Source organism: Anthonomus grandis, chromosome 17, assembly GCF_022605725.1.
Source record: "Anthonomus grandis grandis chromosome 17, icAntGran1.3, whole genome shotgun sequence".
NCBI lineage: Eukaryota > Metazoa > Arthropoda > Insecta > Coleoptera > Curculionidae > Anthonomus > Anthonomus grandis.
This window is the reverse complement of record NC_065562.1, coordinates 14,341,764-14,353,838: the sequence shown is the minus strand read 5'-3', so window position 1 is coordinate 14,353,838 and position 12,075 is coordinate 14,341,764. Positions and strand designations below refer to the sequence as shown.

At 31.7% G+C, this 12,075-nt stretch overlaps 1 protein-coding gene across 2 annotated transcripts; it reads right to left on the bottom strand.

Moving 5' to 3' along the window:
- Positions 1–271: 271 nt before the first annotated feature.
- On the bottom strand, positions 272–12,003 carry LOC126746483 (dnaJ homolog subfamily C member 10-like). 2 transcript variants are annotated; one of them, XM_050454769.1, is made up of 14 exons: positions 11,589–12,003; positions 10,768–10,936; positions 10,502–10,712; positions 10,234–10,448; positions 9,968–10,180; positions 9,704–9,916; positions 9,519–9,645; positions 9,254–9,466; positions 8,125–8,339; positions 7,876–8,070; positions 2,172–2,308; positions 1,911–2,115; positions 1,616–1,841; positions 272–661 (listed from the first exon to the last, which is right to left on the bottom strand). In XM_050454769.1, coding segments are annotated over exons 1-13 (2,334 nt in total). In that variant the 5' UTR covers positions 11,591–12,003; the 3' UTR covers positions 272–661; positions 1,616–1,622. The 2 variants fall into 2 exon arrangements, with proteins under 2 accessions (XP_050310726.1, XP_050310725.1); XM_050454768.1 differs by lacking the exon at positions 272–661 and having other exon boundaries at positions 1,397–1,841.
- Positions 12,004–12,075: the final 72 nt, after the last annotated feature.

The following is a 12,075-nucleotide window of genomic DNA, read 5'->3' as shown; positions in this document are numbered from 1 at the left end:
CTGGAAGAATTATCTGCGTCTGGGTTATAATCAGCGTCATTATCGCTATTATCTGAAAGTAGGACAACTGTAATATTATTAACAACATACATTGAAACCTAACCTTAAAACCTCACCTAAACACACTAAATGACTCAAATTACAATAAATAATAATATTGGATTTGATAAAAAGTAGAACTTACCATTAAAAAGGATAAAAGAACTATCTTCTGACATTTTTTATCAAGTTTGATAGCCTCAACTCGTAAACAATTTAAACACAACAACAATGAGTTAAAGAAAACAACAGCTTTAGTAAACTAAATTATCAGCTATTTTTTAGAAGCCAATGGGTACAAGTGACTCGCGGCACATGTATCCCTTGACTTCTAAACTAAAAAGCACTTTTAAGCAGTAGTTTTTTTTTTCGCCACTAGATGTTAGCACATGATAGATACACATGATAGTTCCACTTATCTCCCTCGGACACGAACATTTTAAAGTGTTTAAGAGTAAGTTTCTGCATTTAACTCCATTATGAAAAATATATGACTTGTACCCCTTGGCTTCTCAACCCTTCATTTTGGATTCTTTAAGTTACTCTTGTTGGTAGTCCTTTAAAACCATTTTTTTAAGTCTTTAAAATCCTAAATCTTATTCTGTCCTCAGGCAACGATAAACTGAAAAAATAGATATAATTTTACACAAAGGGTGAAGTTTAAGGAGCGATAAATCGGAGAGATAGCTGTATATTAAACACTAATATGAAAAATTAAGAGATATCTTTTATTTCTCTAGAAATACCTTTCAATGGAAAACTCTTTCACTAATCACAGTCAGAATAAAATTGTTTTTTTATCAATTCGCTCACAAACTGACTGAAGGCTTTACAAGAGAGACAAACATAATAATTTATTTATTGGTGTTAATACTACATAAAAGAGTTTACACAAGCCAATAAATTCTTCTATGAATAGTAGGAAAATACTCCTCCTGCATAAAAGAATAACGTCGAATCGCAGTAACGAGTTTAAACACAATGTTCTATGAATAATTAATGTTTTTACCGAAATTTATTATATTCGGAGGTTATCATAATTTATTATATTTAAGTGCATCAATATCATTATTCGGAACATGCTTAAATGAAAAAAAATATCAATTTCTAGTAAATAATCTAACGAAAAAAACTATAATTACCATAATTTAGCCAAGGACACAATAAATGAAGGCCAAAGAAAAACTACCTTCTTCAGAAAATGTTGTTTTTTAACAGAAAATGTACCCATCAAAATTTAAAAGCTTTTATGAATAAGACCTTTACTTAAAAACGTTACTGGAATATAATTGCACCAATATTACTCATGAACATAATAGGAATGTGAATCTTCTTCTTGGGGACAGAAAAAAAAAACTAAAAATATATAACTTTATTATAAACAAAGCTTAGTTAGTTAAAAACTAAAATCATATTAAAAAATGAAGGCTAAAAATCACTAAAAGTACATTTGGCATCTTGTTAGGAATCAGTAACTAAGACTAAAAACAATTACAGATCTTTAAAAGAGCATTTCAAGTGAAAAACAGTTTTTTTAATACTTCAAACCCGGACATTTATGGCAGCATATACTCACTAAATCCTTACAGCTCGTCATGCATCATAATACTCTCTTTATGCTCCTCAATAAGCTTCTTTACCCTTTTCACAATCTCGCCGGAATCTTGGCTCTCAATATTAAAATACTTATTGGGGCTTAAATACAGCCTTACTGTTGGATATCCTGTTACCCTTTGGTGTCCACAAAACACCCTGTGGGCCTCACAGTCAATCTTTGCGCAACGTACTTTACCATTTAACCTCTAAAATATAATAGATTTATCACGATTGTGAGGATTATTTAACTAGATACAGAGTTCGTCATGACTTACTTGGGCCACAGTCCTATATTCAGGCTCGAAATGTACACAATGTCCACACCAGGGGGCATAAAAGTCAACCAGCCAGGGCAAGTAATACTTTTTCGTTAAAATCTGCTGCCTAAACTCCACCTCGTTTAACGCCTCCACGTTTGATGGCAAAAAGTTCAATATCCAACGTTTCAGGGAGAGCGCGTCCCTTTGCCCATTATGCACCCTAAAAATGACCTTCGAGTACTTTAAAACGCTTTATAAAAATAATAGGACACCTACGCGACCGTACTCATCCCTTTGCTTCCCAAAGGATAAAGTCTTATAGTGGGATAAGCTCCGATGTTTTGGGAGGAACAAAGTTGGTTGTTGGCCACGCAGTCCACTTGGGCAATGATGATATCTTTAAATTGGGACAGCTAAAATGGTATTTAAAGTTAGCGAAGTGCATCAAGAAGTCAGACCTTTTAGAGAATGTTCAATTTGTAACTAATTGTTTATTAATTACCACAAACAATTGGACATAACATGAGAATCAATTTCAAATTAAAAAAATCAAAGACTGGCTCTAATACTGAGAATGCATTATATGAGGCCAAGAATTTTCTAATAGAAAGTATTAATAAGAACCTTAAACCAGTTGCTGTTTTTCTAGATCTATGTAAGGCCTTCGATACTGTGACACTTTATATTTTATTTGACTTAAAAGATTTGGCATTAGAGATAAAGGTTACAGGATGAATGGTTAGATTCCAATCTATTACCTCTACTCAGGGCCGAGCCTAGGGTATTTGCCGCCCGGGTGCAAGAGCTAATTTTGCCGCCCCTTCTGCAGTGATTTTTATAAAAAGTGTTTTAAAAAATGCTCTTACTAAAGTACAACGTTTAAAAAAAAGGGTGTAATAAAAAAATCATATTGAATTAAATTTCAAACACACATATATTAATCAATATATCAATATTATCTATACAAAAAATATACATAAAAGCATATATTATTTACTTATATAAGTATTTCTATATTAATATGTAATTACATCGATATAAACACCTAAAGAAAATATATTTTACTTATATACTAATAATTTAAAGAAATTAAAAAAAGTAATTAGAACCCTGGTTTAAATGTTAACATTTACTTTTCTTGCCTTTTTATATGCAAATTCCCTAATTAGGTCGGTAACATCTAAATTAGAGACAATGTCTTCCTCACTACTTATTATTGATAAATTTGATAGTCTTGATTGGCTCATTGAGGATCTTAAGTAATTTTTTATTAATTTTAGTTTGGAAAATGAGCGTTCCCCATGAGCTACAGTGACTGGCATTGTTAAAAATATTCTTAAAGCTACGAATAAATTTGGAAATATGCCTTTCAAATCATTAGCAACCAGATATATTAATATTTCTTTGGCCGAGAAAATATTTCTATCATTAATGTAAATTGATAATATGTCGATTTCATTATAGAGGTCCAATCCATTTATGTCCATATTTTTTGTTTCAGGGTCAGTTAATTAAGCTTCTAAATTCTTACAATAGGTCATTATTTCGGGTTTGGAAAATGCTTTAAAATTGTTTAAAAAACCAAATAATTCAATATGTTTTTGTAAATCGTGAAATCTCTCATCCAATTTTGAGATTGAAATATCGAGAATATTAAAAAAAAATTTACTTTAAAATTTATTTCTGGAGATTGGATTGGCTCATCCTTGTGTTCATAATCAAAAAACGTTTTTTTTTCCTTGGTCTTATTGAGTGAATGGCTGGAAAGGAAATTTCGGCGTCTACTTCTTCCGCAATTTTCTTAGATTCATTTATCATGTCTAAAAACCCGTTTTCCGATCTCATTTGTGTCAAAAATAATTTGATTTCTTTTAGCATCTGTACAGCTTCTGGTAAAATAACATTAGACTTTTGCAGTGTTTTGCTTACTATATTAATTTTTGCCAAAATGTTGTACCAAATAACTAACGAACAAATAAATTTAAATGATTTTATTTTATTTATTAGGGACATTGCAATATTCTGTTTCATTATCTCTGCTTTCATCATTAAAAAGCGTAAACAGAGCATCATACACTTTTTCTAACTCAAATCTAAGAGTTTTTATTGCCTCAATACGGCTTTCCCAGCGGGTATCCGATAAGGGCTTTAGTGTTAGCCTGGGCAGCTCTTTTAAGAGAGCATTCCATCTGTAAGTTGAGGCCGAAAAAAAGACATATATTTCCTGAATAATGCTAAAAAAATTAGTTACTTCTAGAGAGCTTTTTGCTGCATCTTTAACTACTAAATTTAAACTATGAGCGGCACAAGGTACAAAAAAGGCTCTAGGATTAATATTTAAAATTTTTTTTTCTAGGCCATTGTGCTTGCCTTTCATGTTTGCTCCGTTGTCATAGCCCTGACCTCTCTTATCGACAATATATATGACCAGTAGTGTTTGTAACTTTACAAAATCCTAAAAAATGTTCTCGAATTTCTATACTTTTAGAACAATCATCAATAAAAACGAATCTAACAATAATGGTAATTTGTTCTTGGTGACTAACGTCAGGTGTACAGTCAAGAATGATTGAGAAATATTTGCATAATTTTAAACATTTAACAATACACTTTTTTACTTTTTCTCCTATTAAAAAAATCAATTCATTTTGTATTTTATCTCCCAAATAATGCGGCATTTTGTTCCCATCTTTTTGGACTCTATCAATATGTTCGGCCATTACAGAATCAAATTTTGCAATCGTCTCAATTAATTTCAGAAAATTACCGTTACCCTTATCAAATAGTTTTTGACTATTACCCCTAAAAGCTAAATTTTGTCTAGCTAAAAACTGGATAACAGATATTATTCTCTCTAAAATCGAAGTCCATCTTTTTTTTTCCATTTGAAATAAATTTCGATTGATAGAGTCCACAGTTAAACCGTTTTCTATTGATTTTTTTAATTCAAGCCATTTCCTAACACTTTCAAAATGCCCCTTACTGGTTTCGTGTCTTTCTAAAGTCCGAGATAAATGTCGCCAGTCACTATAGCCATTCCCCTCATTAAAACTATTATCAGAAACTTTAAATAATGTACAAGGAAAACAGTACACTGAATCTTTAGATTTTGAGTAAATAAGCCAGGTTCTAGGAACTTTTTCATTGTTAGTTAATTTTTTTTTCAAAGTAAGCAGCGCTAAAACATCTATTTAAATTATTAATGGGATAATTAATATTTTTAATTTGAACAGGTCCTATTCCTAAAATCAATAATCTAATATTATCCGTTAATATTTCGGGCCAATATGCTGGATCTTTGAATCGTTCTTTATTTACCTGAATAGCTTCAATGTTCTCAGTTTGCGTATTTGCTGGCGTATTCGTCGAGTGATCATCTTGTTTCAGTTCATCTCCTGATGGTTGTTGATCTCCATCATTTGGTTGTTCTACATCGGCATCGGCTTCAGTTGACGTCAAAGGTTGAACATCCGGCCTTTGGCTTGTTGAAGGTTGAGGTTGTGCCGGTTGTGGGTTCGTTGATGACGCAAAAAACTTTTTTAACGAACCTGCTAACCGCCTGTCATCTTTCTCCTTTTCTAGCTTCCTTTTTCGGTATTGGGAACCAGAAAGCCTCTTTCGACCATCAGCCATCTAAATCAACAAATATTTTTTTTAGAATTGGCACAAAAATCAGACATTACTTTTTTCAATGAAAAATTGCTTAAGGCATGAAGTTCTAAATATTTGGAAGATATTAATAAAATATTTTAAACTTACTGTTAACAACACAAACACAATTTTTATATAAAATGTATTAAAAATAAACACTAATCGACAAGTCGCTTTAAAACTCGCAAATTAAAATAAATTAAAAACAAAAGGGTGGGAATTTCTAAACATTACACCCCCGCTTATTTCTGCAGCTCCAAAATACATATTATTTATTACCCAAAAGTATTGAAATTCCGCAAGAAATAAATTTCGAGGAATTACTATTGGTGGTACTTTACGCGGCTCTTTTAATTACGCCGCCCTTATAACATCATCAGCACCGCCCTGGCTGAACCCACCATAATTGCGGTGCTATTGTTTTTATTACCTGGTCCTGGTACCTATTTATTTATCAATATAGATTATTATTATTATAGCAACGATTCGGGGAACAATGCTCGGTTTCAGTAAACATTGTATTCTGTTGGCGCCTTAATTATAAGTTTAAAATTTTATAAATTTTTGTTATTCATATTTTTTTTTCATTACTTGGTGCTTTTTTATTTTATTTTTCGGATATTTTGCCGCCCCAAATGAGCGCCGCCCGGGTGCGGCGCACCCCTTGCACCCCCGGCACGGCTCGGCCCTGTGAATACTGAAAAAACTTATTTCATAACTTTTTCATTAGAGATCTTAACAAAAAATATTAATTAATTGCATACCTGAGACTGTAATTTGGATTGTTTAAGTAATTGTAAGATCACAAAATCTGAAGTGGAATGTACATATTGATTACAAGGCAAATTTCAAAAAAATTATTTAGAAATTCTATGAATGAAGAGAAATTTTAAATTAAAAGCTAATTAAAATTAAATTTGAAGAAAAGTTGAATCAATCATCTATTATGGTATTCCAATTTAAGTTGTATGCAAGAGAGCAATAGAACCTTTGGAATAAGTTAAAAAGTATATTATTAATGTGATGCTTTTTAGATCCAAATAATTAATCTCTGATTCACTATATCAAGAATCAAAGTTACAGATTAGTACATGTTATACAATACAGTAGTACATACTTTTTACTGGTACACAATGGGATATTTTGTACGTTGGATGTAAATTGATAAATATTCTACCTCTAAATATAACAGTCCATGCAAAAATATAGATTTTACTGTTTTTTTTGTCTATTTTTAATTTGATGTCCATTCATTTAGTACTTCCTTCCTCCATAGTGGCTGTATTTTTGAAACAAAAAAATTCAATTTTTTTTATGTACAGGGAGTGAAAAAAGCTATACTATACATTCTTTGTTTTGACTCATACAGGGTGTTCACAAAAGGCGTGGCAGTAGAAATTTATGTTTTCGTAAATGGAAGACCTTATATATTATTTGATTTTTAGATTCTTAGAAGTTTGATGTAAAACTTTTGTTTTGTTTCTTTTGACGTAAAATTCTAAGAAGTTTGATGTCATGCTTTAATCAGGTAGTTTTTGAATTAGAGACAGTTAAAATTTGTTTTTTTTTCAACTTTAAGAGGCTACAGACCCATAACTACTTGTCATAGGATAAAATTATTTTTACCTTCCTATATTTACTTTTTAAGGTGTTTTTAATAAAATGAAAAGATGCTACTGTCACTTGTCTATGGTTTTCCTTAAAGTGTCTAAAGAATTTGATGTAGCAATGTAGCTAAAAATGTATGTCATGAGATTAATCTTAAAAAGTTAAGTTAGAAACGTGAAAGATAGAAATTTTAAAAAGCATTTTATCCTCCTATAACGGGTAGTTATAGATCTATACCCTCTTAAAGTCGATTTTCAACTGCCTCTAGTTCAAAAACTCCTTGATTGAAGTACAACATGTAATAAATCAAATTGTTTAAATTTTGACGCAGAATCAGAAAATCAAATAGTATATAGGATGTTCCATTTAAAAAAACATAAACTTCTTCTGCCACGCCTTTTGTGAACACTCTATGTATGTCAAAATAATTTTAAAATGTGACTTTTTTCAACACGCTGTATAAGCAATATTTATATTTTTTTATTATTTTTGTTTTGAGAGTAAATAAGTGTAAAACACAGACATGTCCGTAGGAAACATGTTTTGCCTAGCAGTACTAAAATTTTGTATTAATTTCTTTTAATTATTAATAAATTATTTCATTAAACTAACTTCATTACTATTTAAACATTAATAGTGAGTTCCTGAGGGTAAAAAGGTGACTATAGATTAAAACAGTTTTGGTTAGGACTTTTTTTTGCTAATTTTCTGAGTTTCTTACCGATTTTGCTAATTTCCTAAACTCCGGTGCCAATTGTTGACAAGGTCCACACCAGGGTGCAAAAAAGTCCACCACCCACATCTCTTTCGCCGGTTTTCTCGCTAGTAAACTGAAATTATCCTCGTTTAAGTTCACGACTACAGGATTTATGGCGTCCTGTAGGAATTCGACTATGGACGCTTCATTTGGGGTACCCTACAGACAAGAATGATTTTATTGTGAATTACCCTCAAAATCCTGTAGACTTACATGAAACCTTTGAACACTGCTACCATTATAAAGATACATAGTGGGATAAGAACTAATACCCTGGCTTGAACAGAGCTCCCTGTGTAAAGTACAGTCTACAGTACCAAACTGTACCACTTCAGGCTTAAAATGCTGACTGGCCTTTCTCAGTTCAGGTGTTAATCTTTTACAAGGGGGACACCAGGGGGCATACCAGTCAATATACCAAGGAGAGCCTAGAATTATAATAATAATCGTCTTTTATTTAAAAAAAAAACAACAGATTGACAAATATTACAAATGAAAAAAAAGGCGAAGTCTAGCCTAGGGGTACTCAAACTTAATCCTAATAAATAATAAACAAATTTCGGTAATCATACATAATAATAAGAAAAATAATATAAAGATGAAATATTATAAAGAAATAATTGTTCCCACCAAGAAAATACTTATACCCTTCTTTATACCTAACACGGGGGAGATATAAAACTCATATCCTGCACCAAAACAATACTGTACACAAACAAATACCCTTGTATGCAATCGTATACAACCATCATGCTACCTCTGGAGCACACAATACTAGTGAGTTAAAAAATAGGAGCTCAACTGTTCTCTAAACAAATACAACCTAAATCTTTAGTTAAACTTCATAGTTTCATAGTAATAAATCATTGTTTGGCAAGGAGTTTTTTGGTAGAAGACTTTTTGTATGTTCTTGCATTATCTCGAGAAATAATACATTTAAATTTATTTCTGGTATTTATATCATGGACGCTAAAATTGGTTTTAAATTGATTTTTTAGAGATTTAGATATAAATTTTGAATTAGTAATTAAACAATGCATAAAAACACCCAAATGTTGAGTTCTACGATTTGACATATTTAACCAGTTTATAATAATATATATTATATATTATATATAATAATATATATATATATAATATATAATATATGTCAAATAATTAATTTTATGTGATACCGGATCTGATTTTCTTAAATTAAAAATTAGACGAATACATGTATTCCGCACCTTTCGAATACGGTATTGTATCCGCTTGACGAAGACAAGGGCCATAAATAAAAACGTTGCTTAACAGCAATTATCAGTTTGAATCCCTGAAAGTCTATAAGGACTATCATTCTCACCTTCACTTTTTAAATTATGAAAGTCAGCAGGACTCAAAGCGTGTAAATTGGTGCTCTTGGTGCTGTCCCTGGCAAAAGTGGCCACTTCATGCAATACGTCCCTGCCCTGGTGCACCTCGAATGCCCCGCCCTGTTTGATTACACACCATGTGGGGTAACGTTGTATGTGTAAAGTGGCACATAAACCAGCACTTTTCCCACAGTGAATTAAACCTATAAAGTCCCAATAAGTATTGAAAAATTAATTGAAAATTAGATGTTTTACCGATGTTGATGTTTGGTATCATTGTTGGAAGTCTTTTAAGTTCTAGTTTAAGGTCAGTGGCCTCCCCTAAGTAGAAACATATCAACCATGGTTTGTCAAAGCCTAGTCTTAACTTAGTTCTCAGATCCTGAAAGAAAATGTTGTTTTTATCATGAATTTAGTGAAAAATTAAATAATGCAATTACATGAAACTTGTTTTCGTCCAACAGGGGTGGATTGGGCAAAATATTCAAAATTTTATCCACAATTTCCTTAAAATCCGAACCGTCAATGATGTGCACTTTTGGTATTTTTTTACTATCAACTTCCCAAAATACTAAAGGTTGTGTCCTGTAATCTTCTGAAATGTCTTCAGACAGTTTTGGATCTGTTATCAGACCAACTTGCAGTAACCCTTCCTGAAAATGCCTTATTACCATATAATTATTAAAATACTTAGAGCCTATTACCAGTGCAGCAGCAGTTTTCTTAATAGTATCCTTTTCAGGGCAATTAACATTGTCCTGGGGGCACAAAAACAATACCCACTGCTGCCTTTTTAAATTTTCCCATTTTTGTGCATCAATTTCCTCAATTTTCACTTCAACTTTTGAAAGAACATACTGCTGAAGGGCCTCTAACGTTTTAGGCCCTCTGTACCTTTCACCATCTTGCAGATGTGCCTTAAAACATTCAAATATCAAATAACATCAATCATTTACCCAAAACTACTTACTTCTTTCTCATAAAACAAAAATGTTGGATACGCCTCAATACTTAATTGATAACAAAGAGGATAATCCTCCTCACAATTTACAGCTGCCACCCTCACCACTCCTTCAAGTTCCCTGGCCAATTTTCTCCACATGGGTGCCATTTCATGGCAATGGTGACAGTGTGGAGAGTAAAAATTAACAAACCATGCCTGATTTACATCCAGGATGTTTAATTCTAAAAAATTGGTAAATTAAAGCACATAAAATCACAGCTTTCTGGGTACCAACCATAATCGCTTCTACTCAGAGTTACTATGATTGGGTCATCATCATATATGCCAAAATGGTCCCTATAGTAAGAATAACTGTGATATGTCTGCTTATGATTTTTAAACTCAGATTCTCCATACAAGTCATACTCTTTTCTAGTGGCCGGGTCTTTTAGGATCTCATATGCTTTAGCTATTTCAATGAATTTTTTTTCTGCTTCTTGGTCCTCCTAAGAAGGTTATAAACTAAATTCTAGAATTCTTATTAAAATGCTTTTCACTTACTTTATTTTTATCTGGATGTAGTTTAACTGCCAAAATCTTGAACGCCTTTCGAATCTCTTGAACAGTAGCATCTCGGGGGATATTTAGCAGCTTGTAGTAGTCTGAATTTTGTTCAGAATACACAAATGAGGTGAATAAAGAAAAGGTTATCCAAATTTTGGTGAGATACCTACAAATGATTGTGTGCATTGGAAGATATTTAAAAAATGGTGTTTTTTTAAGAGCCAAGGACTTCATCATTTAAAGACAAACTATAGTGGTAATAATTCAAATTCAGTCAATAAAATATATGTCTTCTTGTATGGATTCTATATATAGATCTTGTATGGAATGGAGATTTATTTATTAGATTTGTTTATCAAGAATTATTAATTCTAAGAGACACTAAAACCCACACAGAAATTGAAAGAACTCGTCCATTATCTCAAAGAGACCTATGTAACTAGAGAAAAAATGAAAACTCCAAGTCTCAGTCTCAAAATATCTTTTTAATTAATCAGGTAACATGTTTCGCTAATAAAGCATCATCAGACCTTATAGGTAGATGACCTGCTAAGTACGCAAGAGTACTAAGAGTATTTAGCAGGTCATCAAGTACTCTTAGTACTCTTGCATACTTAGCAGGTCATCTACCTATAAGGTCTGATGATGCTTTATTAGCGAAACATGTTACCTGATTTAATTAAAAGGATATTTTGAGGCTGAGACTTGGAGTTTTCATTTTTTCTCTACACAGAAATATTTTGGGCCAAATAAGATGCAATATAGTGATTCAAAAACTTCACTGAAAGAGTGATGATTGTATTTTAAGATGTACTTACATTTCTCAATAAAACAATTATTTCTTGTTATCCCGATAAACCTTTGACACTTAATACATAATTCCAGGCGTTTCCTGGATAGGATCCAGTTAAATATAACTATTTTAATAGCTTTTTAACAGCATCTGTGGGTTCTGTAAGCACTGACGTGTCCTTAGATTTTGTGCCTTACAAAATGAGGTTAAATCAAACAAGCCATTACTGAATTGGGTAATAGATGTGATAATTAACACCCACAGAGACTCTTGTGAAATTTAAATTTTACTTGAAGCAATATAACAGTTTATAACCCGGCATTGATAAGAAATACTTTAAATGATAAGGAGTCCCACACATATCAAAATGTAAACAAATTAAATTTTTGACTTTGACAGATCTACTAGTTTTATAGGTAGGCAACCCTGCACACACGGTTTAATGACCACTAAAAAGGTTCCAAAAATATTTTTTTTTAATAGTATTTATATAAAATGGCAAAAATTAAATT

What these genes read in the sequence shown, in the direction of transcription:
- LOC126746483 (XM_050454769.1), bottom strand. An exon ending in TCTGAGTAGAAGCGATTATG is followed by an intron (nt 10,449 to 10,501) that starts GTTGGTACCCAG and finishes CCAATTTTTTAG; the next exon opens with AATTAAACATCCTGGATGTA. An exon ending in AGAAAACTGCTGCTGCACTG is followed by an intron (nt 9,917 to 9,967) that starts GTAATAGGCTCT and finishes AGGCATTTTCAG; the next exon opens with GAAGGGTTACTGCAAGTTGG.